This window comes from Oenanthe melanoleuca, chromosome 1, assembly GCF_029582105.1.
Source record: "Oenanthe melanoleuca isolate GR-GAL-2019-014 chromosome 1, OMel1.0, whole genome shotgun sequence".
NCBI classification, from domain to species: domain Eukaryota; kingdom Metazoa; phylum Chordata; class Aves; order Passeriformes; family Muscicapidae; genus Oenanthe; species Oenanthe melanoleuca.
The window spans coordinates 107,121,664-107,141,061 of NC_079333.1; the positions used below are offsets into that span (position 1 = coordinate 107,121,664).

At 40.6% G+C, this 19,398-nt stretch overlaps 1 protein-coding gene across 4 annotated transcripts in view; it reads right to left on the reverse strand.

Moving 5' to 3' along the window:
- SLC37A1 (solute carrier family 37 member 1) overlaps window positions 1-19,398 on the reverse strand; it is a 36,423-nt gene that overhangs the window by 4,359 nt on the left and 12,666 nt on the right. For all 4 annotated transcript variants that reach the window (XM_056505531.1, XM_056505514.1, XM_056505523.1 and 1 more), the window contains exons 8-19: window positions 18,297-18,373; window positions 16,393-16,559; window positions 15,427-15,464; window positions 10,921-11,004; window positions 6,975-7,106; window positions 5,327-5,417; window positions 4,351-4,413; window positions 3,410-3,495; window positions 2,748-2,796; window positions 1,910-1,983; window positions 1,093-1,171; window positions 466-563 (exon numbers count right to left, since the gene is read on the reverse strand). In XM_056505531.1, the coding sequence (XP_056361506.1) occupies window positions 466-563; window positions 1,093-1,171; window positions 1,910-1,983; window positions 2,748-2,796; window positions 3,410-3,495; window positions 4,351-4,413; window positions 5,327-5,417; window positions 6,975-7,106; window positions 10,921-11,004; window positions 15,427-15,464; window positions 16,393-16,559; window positions 18,297-18,373 (1,038 nt within the window). The remainder of the gene's footprint in view (window positions 1-465; window positions 564-1,092; window positions 1,172-1,909; window positions 1,984-2,747; window positions 2,797-3,409; window positions 3,496-4,350; window positions 4,414-5,326; window positions 5,418-6,974; window positions 7,107-10,920; window positions 11,005-15,426; window positions 15,465-16,392; window positions 16,560-18,296; window positions 18,374-19,398) is intronic.

Consider the following 19,398-nt stretch of genomic DNA (forward strand, 5'->3'; position numbering starts at 1 on the left):
GTACAGCTGTTTCAGAGCCCATCTGGAAAATGTGATGTATTAACTTTCAACAGCTTCTTTATCAGGGTGATTTTGGTGATACAGCAATGCAGGAAAACATTTTTATGGCTTTGATAAATTGGCTTTTAAGAAAAACAGAAGTGATTCTTCTGTGAGTAGAATGTGAGGCAACTTCTAGGTCTAAATATGAAGGTTTACTTGCAATTATGCCTGCTCTAAGCTGCTCAGCCAGCAATTAACAGCTGAGTGTCTGCTCAGGAACTGAAGTGCATCAGAACTGATCTGCACTTTTGATTAAAATTAGATGAGAATTTCTAAACAAGCAAATTTGCTGTTAGACTGAAAATCTCCTACACCACTGGAAGTCTAATACAACACAGAATACTGAAACGGCAAAAGGACAATTTGCATTTTGGGATAGCTTAGCACAGAGGAAATACACATCATCTAAATTTTTAGACTTACTAGCAAGGCACATGCATCTGCCACCATGAGCATGTAAAACACGTTGTTCCAGCCTGAAGGGGAAATAAGGCCAGCCAGGAGAGGCCCCAAAGCTGCACCTAAAATATAATATTGGAATTACACTTTGGTATGTTGTATTATATACTGCCAGAACTGTGCAATGTAAGATTTACTGTACTGAAATGTAGTTATTCTGAATTAGAGTCTCCATTTTTCCACCTAGTTAACTCAGTATTAACTGATGTATTAAGAAATCCCAAGAAGTGCAAAACATTACTGGTACAGATGGGAAGCTGGAAGATTGAAATGTGTGATAAACATCTGCCTTTGGCTCAGCAAAATGCTCATCCAGTACTGAGCTGAATTTTACTGCTTTCCCTTCCACATAGAGGGCATAAATGAAATATCCCTGATCCCAGGACAGCCCAGTGCCATCTCCTTTTGCTGTGATTCCCCCCTTCCTCCCACCCTCAGGTGTGGGACCACAGAAGGTTTCAGGTGAAGTTTGTGCTATTCCCCATTTCCCAAACTGCTCTGAGCCCTGGTAAAATGTGACCAGGAGAGCCCAGTTTCTCCAAAATGCTTTGTTTTAAGCTGCAGCAGCAGGGGCAGGTGGCCTTGGCTTACCCACAGAGCCTGTCCCGTCGATGATGGCCGTCACTGTGGACAAGGCTCTTGCATTCCCTTTCAGGCTTTTGTGGGTGCCCTGCAGGGACACAGATGGATCAGACCCCCCCTGAGCTCTGAGAAAGCCCTGACATCTCCCACCCCTCCACATGGGATCTGTGTGCTGGAGATGCCCAAGCACCTTGCACCTTTCTGCCCTGCTCCTTTTCTTGTATTTAAAGCATTCCTGCATTTAAGGCAATAAAGGGACTTTTGCCTCTTGCTTGGTGCTCTGAAGAACCAACACATAACAAAACAAACTTCCAAAGTCTCCCTACTGAGCAATGTTAATGTTTTCACATGGCATTTGTGACTGATCCTGCTGGAAGTGCTGGCAGCTGGACTTTTTATTTTCACATACCTTTACTTCTGTAAAGGTCTGTGCCAGATATAGTTTTCTGGGAATTAAATCACCAGCTCATGTCTCTCACAGGTACAGCTCCTCCAATCATTTAAAAATGCAAAATATAAAAGGGAGCAAGGCACCTCTACAGGGGCCTGGCTTTGCATGCAACATTCAGATTCCATCTGGGCTGTCACCCACAGTCTTGTGAGTGGTCAAGAATAATTTAGAAGCCTCTCACAAGCATGGCACTCATTCATACTAAAACACAATACCTAAAACAAATCTCAGTGGCTGAGTTCAGCACTGCCTTTCCATCTCCTTAGACCTCTGCTTTGGGGCAATGCAGCCCCTTCCCTGGTGACCCTGCAGAAGCCAAAGGGCTCCTCTCTCTCTGGAGCCAAATGTCACAGAGGAAGCAAGTCACACACTCACCAAGTCAGCAGAGACAGCAGTGGTGATCAGGGCATAAGGGCCATTCACCAGGGCACCACTGATAAGCAGCATCACTGTTCCAAGTTAAAAAAAAAAAAAAAAAAAAAAAAGGAAAATGTGAGTTGCATGAAAACCTGTTCACCATAAGAGGAGACATCACAGCCTATGTTCCCAAGTGGTTTAATCCTCCCTTGGCTCCCTGACTCAATACAGAATTGAGAAAGGAAGAAAATCAGCATCCATTCCTCTCTTTTCAATGCTTACTCCATGATGTGAATTCTCAAACATACCAGAAGGTGGGGCTGAGACAAAAAGCACTTCCCAGGGTCTTTATTGATCCTGGCAGGTCACAGAAAGAGGAATATTTAACCAAACTACCCATGAGGGCAGGGCTGTTCACAAGATACACCCACAAGTCCCTTCTCTCCTTGAGAACCCTAGAAGTGAACAAGGCTTTTAGATAGGTGAGACACCACAGCATTCTGTTTTCATTTCTGGTTTGATAAGCATAATGTTAATGCTGCTGTCCAAAGTACTACAGGCAACATTTAAACATCTCTGACATTTGGTACAAGGGATATAAAAAAGCCTGTGCTGGCACAAGCAGCTCCAGAAAGACTGATGATATTAACTAAATCTGTTATCTTGCCACCCCTTACTCATTTCCTACCTTCCCACTTCAACCTGTAAAATGCCTGCAAGACCAAATCTAAGGGATTTGATCCCATGCTTCTTCCTCTAAGGAAAAGATAAAATAGAAAACAAAGGAAAGAAAAAAAGAAAAGAGCATCAAAGCTCATAAATGCAAAGTTAGGCAGAATAATTAAAAAATATTCACCTATAGTAGCCTCAAGGCCCATTTTACTGACTGCAGAGAACATGTATAGCTGTAAAGAGAATAAATAAGCACTCAGAATATCAACATGTGGACTAATCTTGGGTTTCCCATTTGCCCCATGTTACCTACAAGATATCTTAGTGGGTATTACGTGAAAGTTACAGGTTTTACTAAAACCTTTTAGAATGCTTGTTTGATTGGACACAGAAGGGAGATAAGGGATAGAATCCCACTCCTCTATGTCCTTTCAGAAGGAAAGGCTGCGTTATGAGACCACTCAATTTTAAACTCTCCAACTGCAGCTTCAACACAGCACAGAATACAACTCATTAAAAAAAAATCAAATAAAAATGTTTCTCTCGTGTCCATCTGCTGCTTTTCCAACAGTTACAGCTCAGAATTTTAGCCTTTGAGCAGCTACAATTCTGGCTAACAACTGAACATCAAGTTTTACAGAGTGTAACAAAAAAATACGCTAGGCTTGTTTAGTAAACAAGCTTGTCAGCTTGTTTACCCCAATATTCATACTTGCTCAACTTCTCAAGCCAGTTTTTTATCTGGCCTGGACTCTTTACATCCAGGCTGGGAGATGCTGCCTGCAGAGCTGTCCAGGGAATGGTGTGTCAGCCTCAGCCAAGGCTGAGAGAGGGGCAGGCTCTTACTGTGGGTGCTGCAAGCAGCAACATCATTCCGCAGGTTGATGCTCTCTTCTCCAGCCTGTCTGAAATGAGACCTGCCAAAATCCCACCTGAAACAACACACAGGTGTGAGGAAAACATTCAGTGTGAGTTTTGCACAAAAGACATCATTTTAATTCAGTGAAAAAGAACCCAATAGCTTTTACTGCTTAGTTACACAATTCACACAGTAACATCCTCATAAACCCAGCCAGTTTTGACCTGAAGGCAACAGAAGCAGAAACTTCTTCCTCCTCATTATTTATTCCAAATATCCAAGGTAAAAAACCTTTTACCAGGTGCCACATGGCCCTACTGCTGGAGTTCTGGTACCCACTCACTTAATTCCTCACATGCAATAGAAAACTTGTTTCTCTGTCCATGTCCCACTGCAATCAGGGAAACAAACCAAACTGTCTGCACTGGCCTGCATTCAAAATGAAATGAAAATTTATTCAGTGGTCACCCTGAAAGTGATAAAAGAATAGCCTAATTATTATTATGATCTCCCAATTTTATCACATACAGTTTTATAAGGTAGCAAGAAAAAAAAAAACCAAAACACCTGTGGCCATTAATCTTTGTGCCCACGAAATCCACACCACTGAACAAACAGGGACAGTTCTCTTAAATTAGACTGACAAAAGGAAATATTTTGATGGGTGGTGACCAAGACTTATAGGCCAGAGCTGACAGAGATAAAGGATACCATGATTTGACCATTCCAATCTGTACTGGACAGTACCACTGGCTGTGAAGTTATTTTACTAGATTTTCACTTTTCAACACAACTCTCAGCTCAGTACCTTTACTGCTGCTCTTCTTCAGTAGAAATAATGCATATGAACTATAAAAGATGTAAGCTGTGAACACCAGAGCCATTCCTGAACTGCTGTGATCAAGAGTGAAATAACATTAAAACTTACCAAAGATCCCACCCACATCAAACAGGGTAGAAAGGTCCCCAGCTCTTTTGGCATCAAGATGCTCTGGTGAGAGAAAAAAAACATTTTTTTCATTTCTGGAATGTAAAACATGGAAGTGTCAGCAGTCTTGTAATGCCAGGGCAGAGACATCTTACAGCAGAACTCTTTCTTTAGAATAAACCACAATAAGGTGACATGCAAAAGAAATAAGAACAGAAGAAGGTATTCAGCAATACAGACTTTTGAATGAATTACTCTCACTTGGAGACATTTTACCACTTCTATAATCACAGAATTACAGAATAGTCTGGGTTGGAAGAGATTTTTAAAGGCCATTCAGTCCAACCCCTCACCATGAGCAGGGACATCTTCAATTAGATCAGGTTACTCAGAGCTCCATCCAGCCTGAGCTTTAATGTTTCCAGGGATGGGACATCCACAGGTTCTGTGGGCAGCCTGTTGCAGCCTTTTACCATCCTCACTGCAGAACATTTTTTCTCTGTATCTAGTCTAAATCCACCCTCTTTTATTCTAAAATCATCACCCTTCTCCTATTGCACCAGACCTTGTAAAAAGCTGGTCCATCTTGCATTCTAAAAGTATTAAAAAATCAAAACATCAGTACTGAACAGATAAGGAAATTAATTTGTACTATTTTGTATGTGTTTTAATAGGACACTTCAATCATGTGAAATATTGTTAGAAAGTAAAACTTTTTTATTTGTTTGCAAGAGCTAAAGACACAGCATTTATGCCTGGATATACTGAATATAAGCCAGACACTTCTGCTTGATTTGAAAATGCCCTCCCATAACACTGAATTCATAAACCTGCTTGGTGACTTACAACTCCCCTGCTACTGCAGCAGAGAAAGCCTCTTTCAGAAGCAGTAATGTTTATTTTCTTATTTATTCCAAGCTTGCATTTGCAGAGACTTTGTAGCCATAATTCTGTCCCCCTTTCCTGTAATACTCACCTACATTTGTGATGTAGAGGGGAAGCCAGAAGAGGAAAGTGTAGCTCACCAGCTTTGCAAACAGGAGACAAAGGGAGAACTCCACAACTCCCTGAGAGGATAATGAAAACAGGGAGTTAGGATATTAACAGAGCTATTTGCTTTCACAGACCATTATGAAAATGGTTTCTAGGAAGCATTTAGGCTTTTCTTTTTCTCTCATGAACTCCCAAGAAGCATTCTTCCCCTGAGAGCACAAAGCTTGCACTCTGAGCAGTGGTATTTTACTTACATGTTTCCTTTCAATTGTACTGAACTGCCTGAATAGACAACACTAAAATGGTACTGAATAACCTGAGCAGAGAACACAGAAATGAATGTGAAGCATTTTATACTGTTTGGGACACCTGCACCACTTGTTCTCCTTAAATAAAATTATTATACAGCATTATAGCAGGTTTGGAGGGTGCTCCAGAGAAACTGGTACCTTTTTGTGCTCTTTATCTCCTTCCTTCAGATGGGTTCAAGATTTCTCCCTTATTGTTCAGCTCTGTAAAAAGCCAGTAAACCAGTCTGACACAATTCAGGTCAGAATGTGGTAAGAGCACAACACAGACTGAGCAATGACCTGTTTAAAACTAACTTGCTCTATCCCCTTTCCTGCTGAGCACATAAAAGTGCATTTACTGCACAGAGCTGCATCTGAACTGCCAAATTAACCCATCTTCATTCCCTTCACCATCTGATAGCTTCTTGTCTGAAACCAGATTTCTGAAATCCCTGGTATGGAGGGTTGCAGTTATCCTGAGAACACACACTCCACATGCAGCTGTGACCCCTCCCAACAACAGGCAGGACAAATACCACAGGCTTTCAGAGATTCCAGGTGGCAGCAGCAATGATTTTTGACCCACTACTTCCACTTTGTCACAGGAAAAAGAGCTGAGGACCAGACTGAACACTATGAGAAGATGCAGGAATACAGTGGTAGGGTACAAATTTTTTTAAAATATTCTACAGGTGGTCCAAATCAATCTACAAATGATCCTACTTCTGCATGCAAGCTTCAGGTTGAGAGGACAATCAAAAATGAGGTTCTGACCTCGAGGAAACTTCCTTTCCTTTACCAGCACTCCAAATGTTTGGGCTGCCTAAAACCTCTCAGACAAGAGATTTTAAAATCAAATCTTTTTAAAACAATGCTGAGGAGTGCAAAAAGAGGAGCAATAGAAAGAAGTTCTGACACACAGATGTGCTTATGGACTCAGTGTGCTATCCCACCCGTCACAACCACATGTCATTAGGTTCAGTCAACTTTCAGAACAGACTTTAGGACAAAATAAATTATTTCTGTCAGAAGAGACCTACAGCAACAACCCTGCCCAACTGCCAGACCCCTTCAGGGCTGGCATAAGCTGAAGCACCTGATAAAGTCATTATCAGAGAGAGATCAGCAGCTCTCTCTCCACCTTCCCTCCCCAGGAAGCTGCAGGGAGCAATGAATTCCCCTCTCAGCCTCCTTTCCTCCAAATAAATCAAGCCCGAAGTTCCCTGCATTTGAAGACTGTGATGCAAAGTTAATATCCACTACTGCTCCACCTAGAACTTGATGGAAATATGGATTCTGAGGCAAAACTTAATTCCTGAGAGGAGCAGCACAGGCACTCACAGGTATCCTCAGGGCCCCAAGGAAGCTGATGGCTGATGTCCCATGCCTTCCTTCCCCAGTGGCCACAGTGCTGGAGCTCAGGGACACACTGCAGCTCTCACTGTCAGTGAGCAAATGCTGCACCTCTGGATCCTGCAACATCCCCAGCAACAGATGAGAGAGAGAAAAGAACAAAGAAACAAAGTATGTGTCAAGAAATCAACCAGTTCCAGAATAATTTTTAAAAACAAGTACCTATTTTATCACAGAAAATTACAGCTTTTAAAAATGTCATAGTGTGGATATCCAGAGTATACAGAGAGAGCAGGGACTATATTCAGAATATCAGGTGGTATCTGGTTGTCTCTGAGTGCATACAAGCCATAATAGAATCAAATTCCTGCTCTATTGAAGAACAATTTCAAGTTGCAAACCCCCTACATATTAAGAACACATTCAATGGAATAAAACAGTTTCCAAACTTCCCTCACCCCACTACATAAATGTGGTCTAATTTAAGCTGACAAGCTATTGAGTCCTACAACATTCTGTACCAGAAATTTCTACAGGGATTTCTGCAAAAAATCATGTATTATCTTCTTTATTCATGTATTATTTTTCTTTCTTTACAAATACTAAGCCCATTTTTCAGACTCTGTAACATCTTACTGACTGATCTAAGTACAGGTCATCTTTCCACATGAATTATGGACAGTGAGTACTTTATGTTAAGCAATGAGGTTTTTTTTTTCTTCAAATCTGTTCCATCTGAGCATTGCAATCCCCAAATTATAAAAGCCTGGAGGTTCACCAGCATTGCTTAAGTTGTGAATTCTGAGTTCTTTTCTTGTACTAAGAAGGATTTTATTCCAAGAATTCCACTGGTTGCTAAGAATACTTGTGGAGCAAGTTACCACTCCACAAGAACAAGCCATCCCAGTGTAGCCAGCAGGGTTTATGTTATTTTAATCCTCTACCAGACTGAAGTGAACTCTCAGAATAGAACTAGAAATTTAAATCTTACAGATGTACACAGAAAAAAAAAAAATCAGGTATAAATAGACCTCAGTACTTATTTTCCAACTTGGAAAAAGGATGAGATGTGGATATCCTCACTTTCACCTGCTTGCTGAGAGGCTTTACCAAGCTGTGCTCTTTTCCTTGTTATGTATTCTACACACTGTCTCCTGTCTCCTAATTCTTCAGCATCTGAACAAAGCCTCAGTGAAGAATTAAGCCTCAAATATATATTTGACTGTGGGCTAGACAGGATATAACAGCAGGCTGTTCCATTTCCAGTGCTTATTGCAAAGATGAAAACTTTGATTAATATTTGCTAAGCTGATGGGGGAAGGAAAAAAAGTAAGTGCTTGAAAAATTCAATTCTGCTGTTTTACACTCAGTGATTCCAAATAAATTCTGTTTTTAAAGACCATTTAGGAGAGGGCACCAGGGAACCATCTGGACACCTGAGCCCAGACACTCAGCACAGCTTCAGAAGCTGCCATGCAGCACCCAAAATTCTAGATATGATTGTTAGATGGCATGCAGGACTTACAGGAGTCCAGTGTCTGGGCTCAGGTGATTAACCAGGAGACACAAAAAATATCCAGGGACCTTTCACATGGCACTGCAAACCTATGTCATGGCCCAAGAGTCACTCCCTCATCATAAAAAATACTTATCTTCTGAATTACTGGAGCGACTTCAAAACTTGAACTATTTTAACAGTACCAATTCAAACCATAAGTTATTAATTTTTTACAATTATAGAGAGAGGAGAAAAAGAGGGCAAAAAGAAGGGTTTAAGCAGTGAAGCTCCTCACTGGATTCTAATGGTGTCTGAGTATCTCCTGCACAATCAGCACAGCAAACTCAGCCAGGAAACACTGCTCAATTCTCTGACAAGAAGCTCTAAATCTGTTCTAGAAGAGTGGGTAAATACTGCAGTAGAGGTGACCAAAGTCCAAGTAACTTATTTAAACTCATGCTGGAAACTTTTTTGATGATTTGGGGGTTTTTATGCTGCACATAGCTAAAGGAAAAACAAACCCAGCAGTTTGTGCTTGGCAGAGGTGATGTTGTACAGCCCTGCCAGCTTGTCTCAGAGCATGATTAGGCACATGGCACACTCTTGATCTCTGGGGAAGGATTCATTATCCCATAATTTTGTGTCATTTTTAAGAGGCCAACCTAACAAAAGCAGCAATGAGCACAGAGGTATTCAGGTCACACAGCCAAAACCACATTCTGCTTTCAATCACTGCAGATCCTGAGTATTTGCTTCCTTTTTACAGCAATCACAGAGGTCAATGAAAACCCAGTAAAAGCTGCCATTCCAGTGTGCTTGGAGACCAACCCATAAATGCAAAACATCTGCTGCTTGTAGAGGCTCAAAAGCTGCCTCTGAAAATCAGCTCCAAACAACTGCAACACAACCCCTGTAAAAAGGGGAAGGTGTTCAGCTTGGCTCTGACAGGGAAAAGATGTTCTTCTGTCACTGGCAGAAAATCAGGAAGCCCCAAAGCACCACAAAGAAAGGGTTCTAATGATTTTATTAGTTTCTTTTAAAGGCTCTATATAACAAACATACCCCAGCTGGCAGGGTGGAGAGAGAAGGGAGGATATTCCCAGGAGTGCCAGCAATTCCCCATGCTCATTGTCAGTGCTGTCACTGTCCTGCTCCCAAGGGACACCAGGCAGTGGGAGAGGGGCAAATTTTCCTCACCCTTTGCTAGGCAGACCCTTCACAGGGTAGCAGCAGCAGAGACACCAGCAGAGTTAAAAAGGAAACCTCTGTCTTACTCATTTATGTGTTTTTTTAGCTTTGTCATCATGATTTAGAATCACAGATTGGCTGGGGTTGGAAAGGACTTGAAGATCATCCAATTCCAACCCCCTTCCCCTATCCCATGTTGCTCCAAACCCTGTCCAGCCTTGCTTTGGACACTTCCAGGGATGGGACAGCCACAGTCACTTGTTCCACTGCCTCACCAAGCTTTCCTCCATAAATTAAAAAGAATTTATTCCATAAACTCCATCTTGTCTAAAGGCACCTGCTGATATTCTCACATCTCCCCTTACCTTCCAGCTGCTTGTGAAATAACTGACAAATGGTTTCTGGGTTGGAGACTCTTGTTGGGCAGCTCAAAACAAAAATAGTTTAAACTCAGTACAGAGGGGGCTTAATCTGTATTGAAGTATTTCCCTATAAAAATTTCAAAACTTTTTTACCAAACTGATTATTCCACCCTGTGAATGCTCATTATCATTCTATGGGCAAAGGATAAAGAGAACAGGAAGTTCCTATTTTCCTGGAAAAGTCTGAAAGAAGTTAAAAAAAAAAAAATATCCTCTCAGGATACAGTGTGCCAAGTGTCCTGAATACAAACACAAAATTTCAAATGGAAATTTTCAGTTCATGTCCATCACAAGATAAAATGGTTTTTTTTCTGCCCACAAAATGGGCAAGTCCAGAATTCATTTTCTAGTGAGAAATAGCAGCCCTTATGGTTATAAGTTTTAAAGCAAGATTTTTGGAATAATTGTGTATATTTAGAACTCTCCATTTCCACATATAATCTTGTAAGTACAGATAGCTTTTGAAAGGAAAAGGGAGAGAAGTGAGACTGCAAGGACAGGACACAATATGCATAATTTAAATATTTCAAGTGGGCTGTCTTCAAAGTATTTTCCAGTGCATTACTTTTTGATGGAATTGTGTCAAGATCACAAAAAAAAAAAAAAAAAAAAAAAAAAAAAAATCAATTGAGCAAACCCTGCCATCTCATACAGCTCAGTTTGCATTATTTATGGCAGCTCCCTCATCTGAAGTTACATTTGTGTGTGAAGATGGAAGCAGATTTCAGCACCATAAAAACAGGAGCAATCTTTACAAACAGTAAATGTTTCATGTGAGCCTTAAGAAGTCTTCTATGCTATTTTACAGCAATATTTTATATTTTACCTGAGGTTTGCCATTTTCCTTAGCATTTAAAGTTGGCATCTGGATTCTGCACCGAGAGGCACCGTTCAGGAAGGTTTTAGAACTCTAAAAAAAGAAAACAAACTATATTTTTGCAGCCTTTTTTTTTTAAGGATTACATTAGTGTTAACCATCTCTCTGGAACAAGTTTTTGTGCACTGTAACATAAACATAACCCCAACTGGAGCATCTTTAATTTAATGACCAAATTTAATTTGATGTTTTGAGATTTTCACAGACCTATGGCAATGGACACAAAATGCACTCACAAATTGATCTGAAGGCTGATTTCTCACTGGTTTTATCCGGAAGCTGAATTCAGAGCACAGTCATGCCCCTCTCAACATCTTTAGCTGCTTTTTCCTCTACTGAACTTACTGACATTGCAAACTAAGTTTTTGCTCTTAAGCAGATGATTCCAGAATCAACAGAAGTTGATTTGTTTCATGAAAACCTTGATTTTTCACTTTCCTAATCCATTTAAGAGAGAAGTTCATCCCTTTAGCTTACACTCTATAACACTATATTCTTTCAGCCCATAAATGCACTGTGTTCTTTTGGACAGGAGGAATATTGATGAGGAGTCTGAGCACCACCAGCAAGTTCCAGAAGAAAAAAAAGCTACATTTTAGGCACCAGATAGACATGTTTTTTATTCTTATTTATTAACAAGTACATTCCTGTGTCAGTTCACACCAAACTGCATTCACTGGAAAACATCATTCTGAGATCTTTAGTCTAAAATGATTTACCAGAGACATTCAGATTTGTCTGCTGAATTAAAAAAACAGCTCTAAAGAAGGTTTGCAGTCAGGTATGGACAAGCTATTGCTAAGTCCAAAAGAAGCACTGTGTATTCCCCAGGAATGAGATGCTGAAGTGTCTAATCACACACTGGATGCTACATTGGAAAAAAAAAAAAAACCAAAACAGAACAATAGAAACCCCCACAAACTCTGCCCCAAATAATCCTCTCCTCAAGCTCACCACCACAAATAAAAAAAGAATGCAAATCCTCACTGAACAATCCAGCTCAAAATCAATCACTGGTTAATTCTACTCCCCCAAAAAATTAGGAGTATGTACTTCAATATTTTTTAGATGAATTGCCCTTCATCCATCAAATCCTTCTGAAAAGAAAAAATACTTCTGAGGATAAACTGTGGTATTTCTGCAGCTCAGTACTGAGCTGAGGCACAAATAGTCTTGGACATGAATTCCTCCAAATACACCAACAACACTCGAGCCTCCAGGGTCTGATAAAACAGTTTTTTATGTTTTATCTTACAGAAAATCTGGCTCTTGTAAAAAATGTGATTTACAAGAATCCACAGGGAAGAAAATCCATCACCTAAAGACAAGTCATCTACATTTTTAATCAGCAGCTCAGCAGAGGAAAAATGAATGACTTTTTCATTGACTGTCAAAAAATAAGATTTACTGTGATAAGGAGAAACTGTCTAGGGAAAAGAACTAGACTGAGAGGCTGCATATTTAATATTTGGACTTTTTCCTCCTTTTCAGGAGATAAAAATTGCAGCCTGGTAGTTTTTAAATGCACAAGCACTTTGCAACAGGAGTTTAAGGGAGGGAAGTTTTCTGAGAATGCAATGTTGAGACAAAGGAAGTTCCTGGAGTACAAAGGCAGGTTTGTATGAATGTGATATAACTACAAGGAAAAAAAAGACACAGGGAGAAAAGATGAGAAGTAATAAAACCAGTTCTGAATCACATTTCCCCAAAGAGAAAAAAAAAGTTAAATCTCCTCTTTAACTTTCATGAAGGAAGTGCAGCAATTCTGAATAAAGCCCACTGACTGCTCACTTGCATTTGTCATAGGTACAGCCCTTCAGAAAGTCAAGATTAAGCCTCCAATGCCAGCATTGAAAAGCACTTTATTGTCCTCAAGTATTTATTTGGAAACAAATTTCAGATGGGTAAATCAGAGCCAAGATGAATTCAGGCAAATGAAGCACAGCCCAGGAAACCAGAGAATAAAGAGAAAGAACCACATGCTCAAGGCTCTGTGCCTGACTCTCCATCTGTGGTTTTGGACAGCTCAATGAAATCAGATTACTCACCACTACAAACTCTCTGGAAATATTGGGCTCACGACCATGCTGCAAATAAACAGTACACCAAATTCATCCAAGACAGTGACATCACACAGAGAGGGCTGCAATCTCTGAATCTTAATATAAACCCTAAGTCCTTCCCTCCTGCTGAGCATTTATTTCAGTGGTGCTTAAATTTAACTTGCCTCATTTTTCCACAATGAGATTTAGTTTTTAGCACCAGCCAGCAGAGCTGCCTGCACCTACCCAGGACATCTGGCCAAAATTGCCTTCCACAGCCTTATGAGAAAAGCAAGTGTGTGCATTTAATGCCTCAGGAAAAAAAAAAATAAAAAATCTCTAACTATTTGCAAAAGCACAAAAGGTTGTTACTGGAATGACTGAACCAAAAAAAAAAAAAAAAAAAAAAAAGCAAGTATTTTACAAATGCCAAATTCTATCCCTTGAACAACAGATGAAATGTTTTCCCCTATTTTATTACATGAACCTTCCTTCAATTAGCATTCACTTTTCTTTACAATCAGAAACTGTCATCACCACATCTACATCTGGACACCTTGACTTCTTACTTAATTAATTTCCTCAGTTTCTAAGGAAATTGAGGAATTTCTGTGGGGAACAGAAGCTGTGAGCCCCTTCCATGAGGGTTTAGAATCCTTGCAGACCAAGACTGAAGTATTTGAGCAGTTTCAGTGACATAAATCTCCCCAGGACAAAGTAAATCTCAATTTGAGAAGGCACAAGGCAAGTGAGGAAACCCTGTTATAAATTCCTCCCAGATTTCCAGATGTGAAATGGGAACAGAGAAGGAAGAAATGATGCCTTTTATTCTGCAGTGAGGTTTCCAGAGAAACAGAAGGTCAAATGCATCCCACATAGTGAGAGTGAGCCTGGAGCAGTAACCCTGCTGCTGTGTTAGTGAAGACTGAGTCAAATGCCCCTCCTCTTCTGCAACTGGGGGGAAATAGCTCCTAAAATACTAAATTTTTGTTAAAAATGTCATGGTAAATAGATATTTCATGTCAGAATTTTCCACAGCAGCTCACTGAGACATGTGAGCAACATACTGTGCAGAGCTCTTTAGTTATGCTTTCCAGTTAAAGTGCACTGGAAACAAATAAATATTTATTTCCATAAGGCTTAACTGGATATTCTGTAAAAACAATGATCTGAACTACATAAAAGCTAAGGAAAGTGGGACTATGAACAGCAGCCACTGAGAGCCACTTAAAATACTCTCACACTTTACAGAAGTTATTTCTAAGGAATGAAGAGAAATAAATGAGAAATACAAGCATAGTGTGAGCTCACCTTGTCTCACAGGAATAAAGTAAATAGGAGTTCCACAGACCATCAAAAGCATTCAAAAGCTTTATCAGAAGTGCTTCATATGAAGAGATAAAAACCATTAACTGGTAAAGAAGAGAGAACAAAGACTAGGGAAGTTGCCTTCAGTCCCTATTCAAAAGCATTTAAAATGTAAAATGTAAAACTCCATTGATCTGAAAATATTAGGTGGCAAAAAAAGAGCATCAACCCTGTACAATCAACCTGTGAGACTGGCAAAGAAAATGCAGAATTCCCATGAATCCACATGTACAATTTCCATGTGGGATTCCCTGGGACATCCACCAACAGCCCTGACTTGCTCTCAGACATGGGAAACCTCACACACTGCTCTGCCAATCCCCTCTACCATTCCCAAAAACTACTGGGAAATGTGGCAGACCTGATGGCCCAAGAGTTCCTGGGAGCCTGGAGCAAGAACTGCTCCAAGTTTTGGCTGCAGTAGAGACAAACACAGAGCAGAATCTCAGGGAACATGAAGCAAAATCCTGTGAGCACAATCCTGAACAAACCTGGATGACATTCTGTTACCAGATGGTAACACCCATGGTCTTCCTAATGCTCTCTTTTTTCCTTGCTTTTTACTTTTCTCCAATTCCATTTGGATTGCCTTTCTCCTCTTGGGTTCACAGCTTCAGGAGGCAGAAAAGGAATCATCTCACAGTAACTCAGGATTTCCTAGGGAAATCCTTCCACCACCGACACAACTTTCTGAAATACTTAATTCTGAGCACACAAAACACCCTATGAAGATGCTCAGGAAGACTGAAGAAAAGTAAGAAAACTCAAGAAAAAAGCAAAAAGATTAACAGTTTTTACTTGGTTTACTGTAAGATCAACTGTTCCAAAGATTTAGTTAAAATACATTAATTCACCTCTTGATTCATTTGCTTTATAAGCTCCTGGTTCAGCAGTGAAGCACACAAGACCAATCATTGCCTCAAGCACAGGATCAGTTACAACAACCTGGCACAAACAGCCACACAGACAATCTGATTCACAGAACCATCTTAACAAATTTGTCTATTAGGAGATAAAAATCAAAAAGGGAAATGCATTTACTTACACTGGATGGTGTGCAGGAGCAACTGACATCTTTAGGATCTGAAATAAAACACCACACATAGCTAATAGTGAAAACAAACCTAAGAAAGATCTCTTAAAACACTTTCAAATAGAGACAAACTGACAGTATAGATAAAAAGTGCTACTCTGGCAGTCCAGCTAGTTACAGAATTTTAGTTGTATCTGCCAAAATTTACTTTCTGAGACAGGACAGTTACAGTAAAACAAACATTTGCACCTCTGAGTCTGCATAGGGATAGGATGGGGCATTCCTCCTTAATTTCTATTTTAAAGTGTCAAAGCCTGCTCCATCAGCTGCCTGCTGTAATTCATAGCACAGAGGATGGATGGCAGCTCAGAATATGCACTGCAGCCAGGTGGGACCTTCTGCTCAATCCACAAACCATGATCAGCACAGGGAGCTAATGACTGCACAGTGGGTGAATGCTGAATTCTCTCTGCCAGGGGAGCTGGGGAGGGGTCTGGGGCAAAACCAGATGAGGAACAGCTGAGGGGGCTTAGCCTGGGGAAATGGAGGGTCAGGGGTGTTTTATTTCTGTCTCTAATTCCCTGACAGGAGGGGCAGGGAGAGGGGGTTGGACTCTGCTCCAGGAACAGGGACAGGAGGAGAGGGAACGGCCTCAGGCTGGACAGGGCAGGCTCAGGGTGACAGCAGCAGGAATTTCCCCATGGAAAGGGAGCTCAGGGGCTGGAACTGCCCAGGGAGGTTTGCAGTGCCCATCCCTGCAGGTGTCACCTGGAGGTGGCACTCAGAGCTCTGGGCTGGGACAAGGTTGGACTGGATGACCTTGGAGGGCTTTTCCAACCTCAGTGATTCTGACAGGATAAGCTCTTTGAAGGCACACAGGCTCTTCTCCACCAAGTGTTCTGGGAAGAAGCTCTGTAAGCACAGGCACAGCTGGAGCAATGAGAGCCCTGCATGGCTGTGTCCCAGGGAAGCACTCACGTTCAATAAGGAACAGGAAACAAACAACCCCCATGACAGCCACGACGACCCCAGGCACCACAAAGGAGAGGCCCCAGCACGTGGACACCCAGTAAGCAGCAATCAAGGATCCCAGGATATTCCCCACTGAAGTGTGTGAATTCCAGACTCCCATAATCAAACCTCTCCTGCATTAAATAAAAAAACAAAATACACAAACCCACAAACATTCATTATAAGCATTAACCTCTTGAGAAAACTGTATCAGAATGGCTGTGCATATGTGGTGTCAGTGAAATACATCTTATGGTTCTTTAACTGATCATTTACTAATGCTACAATCTCCACCTGGCAATTTCAAAGCACCTAAATATTAATAAAACTGTTGTAAATACTCTGTGCATGACACAATTTATCCTGCACTTGCATTTAAAAACACCACTAGGGCTTGCATATTTCTGGATAGTTCCCTTGATTAAAACAAATATGCTGATGCTGTGCAGCATGTGGACACCAAGCCTGATGCATTTGGGAATAAAAATCCTCCTGCAAACACATTGCACTGATAATCTGCCTGCAGGACATGTCAGATTTCTCAGAGAAGAAAAAGTGTACAGGATATGGGGAGCAAATTCAGTATTTTCTGATCCCATTCTGGACTTGCTGGACTCTGGTAGAAGATGACACCTGCACAAGTTTGGCTAAAACACACATCAGGCTCCTGCCTGCCTGGAAATCCCAGATTAGAGCTGCAGCACATCAGCTCCATCTGAGCCAAGGTAAAGCACAAAAACCCCACTGAAGTCATGGCAGCAGGGATTTTTTTTTCCCCCTTTTGAGTCATGGGAAAACTGCCTTGCCCTCAGCAGGACTTTACCTGCAGCAGCCTAACTTGAACAAACCCAAAGACAAGATCTAAAAGGTCTGCTCATGCTTCATGGAATCACAGCAGAATGAAAACAAAGACCAGGTCACTGACATTTAAACCTTACCAGCCCACTGTGTGGCATCCTAAAAATAAAGGATGTTGCTTTTGCACAAAGCAAAGCCTGAATAAATGTATTTATTTTGCTCAGACTCCCCAGTCTTGCTCAATATTATATGACAGTTACCATTCTCTGCATTTCCTAATGGGAAATTAGTTTGAGGCTACATCTTTTAAACTATCCTGTGGTTTATATAAAAATCAAATACTGAATTTCAGTACATCCTTCTCTGGAACTGATTAATAAAAAGGTTCTACATATACAAAGGATGGTGCCACAGTAGCATTATTATATGCTACATGCATCAACTATTATCAGATCCAGTGGGTTTAGCAGGCAGCTCTTGCAGAACTTATGGAAAATTACTGTATGGTGTGACAAAATAAACATCATGAGTGATCTCTGTGAAGGATTAAGATAAAAAAAGCCCAAGCAGATGATTTAAAGAAGGTGATAAAAGAAAGGTTAAATCAGTTGCCATATATATTTTGTCTTCTAAATTAAATTTTCAAGTTTATGTAAGTGTGTTAGAAAAAAGGACATTACACAAAGCTATTTTCTACAGTTATGCCCTGACAACTGTTTTGAAACACAAATGAAAACAGGAAATTTCACATTAAAATGGCATAATAACAGCCTTTATTAAGAGTAGTTTTAGACTGTTTATATTTGCAAGAATTATTCCAATACAATTATGAAATAATTCATCTGAAAAAGAGCTACCACAGAACAGTGTTTTGACATGAGGGAGACAGTTCCAAACCCATACATAAGTTAAGCAGCATAACAAAGGAAGCTCCTCTCAAAATTCTAACTGCTGTTTCATCTCCCCAAAAAAACCCTAGAGAAGCCCAAGAAAGATACTTAAATAGAGTTTAATATCACAGCCCAGAATGTACTGATCTGTACTTCCAATCCTTTGGATTATGGACCATTTACCTTCCTTTTCCAAACCAGTTGCCAATACATGTAACCACACTCGGCCAGCCAGTGGTTTGCACCAACCCATTAGCTATCTGAAAGTACATAAAAAAATAATAGATAAACACTCCCTGTCATGAATCAGGTTCCAACACAATTCCTGCTGAGTGCTCACTGGGAAAAGGAAGTCTACACAAATGCTTTGAATTCAGAAATTTAGTGGGGGGTTTTGAAAGCATTTTTTTTCCCCAGGAATAAACAAGTTACAAAGTTTTGTAGAGATTATTCCCTCTACCTACATCTCTATAATTAGTTTATGATTTAAATCACAGAATACTGTAATTCAGTCACATGTTTACCTAAAATCACACTGCTCTGAGCTGAACAGAGAAGTGAATTCTCCACACTCAAGCAGCAGCATAACACTTCTCTCAACTTGAGCATATGGCAAAGCATGTTTGCAATCAAATAAAGCAGAAAAAAAGACAACTTTAGGGAAGAGTGGGTAACTTTAAAATGCTTCACAGACATCTGTAAATAAACTCAGAGGAGGAATTTAATTTAGTACATTCAGGGTGAAGTAAGAACTATATCAGAACTTTAACTCATCTCAACTTCTAAAAAGCTCCCTCTCAACAATTGCACCATAACACAAATATCACAATAATCAAATATCACACGTACAAGGAGCATTTGAACAGGCAACAAAAGCAAACCTCACTCCACCCAACAAAAACCAATGGGGCTGGTGGTGTGAGACCACCCTTGAGTTACAGGGCTCACTGACCACATCCCACAGGGCAGAGAACAGCTCAACCCTAAAGGAGGCATTTCCTGTCCTGGAAAACACCTGATCCCAGAGGGCTGGGACAGTGACAGATTACTGGTGACAAGGTTACACAAGTGCTGTGCCCAGGTTAGTATCTCTGCATGCCACCTTGCCACTGCCATGCAGATGTGCCAGAGTTACTGCAACAACACAGAAAGGAGCAGTGCAATGTGCAGACCTGTCCAAAATGGCCCCAGTGCCAACCCTACCCTGCTCCTGACCTAAATTCCATTTCAGGACAATGGTAAAAACTCTTGTGACACCTGATCAGAGCTCTGAAAAATCTCCCAC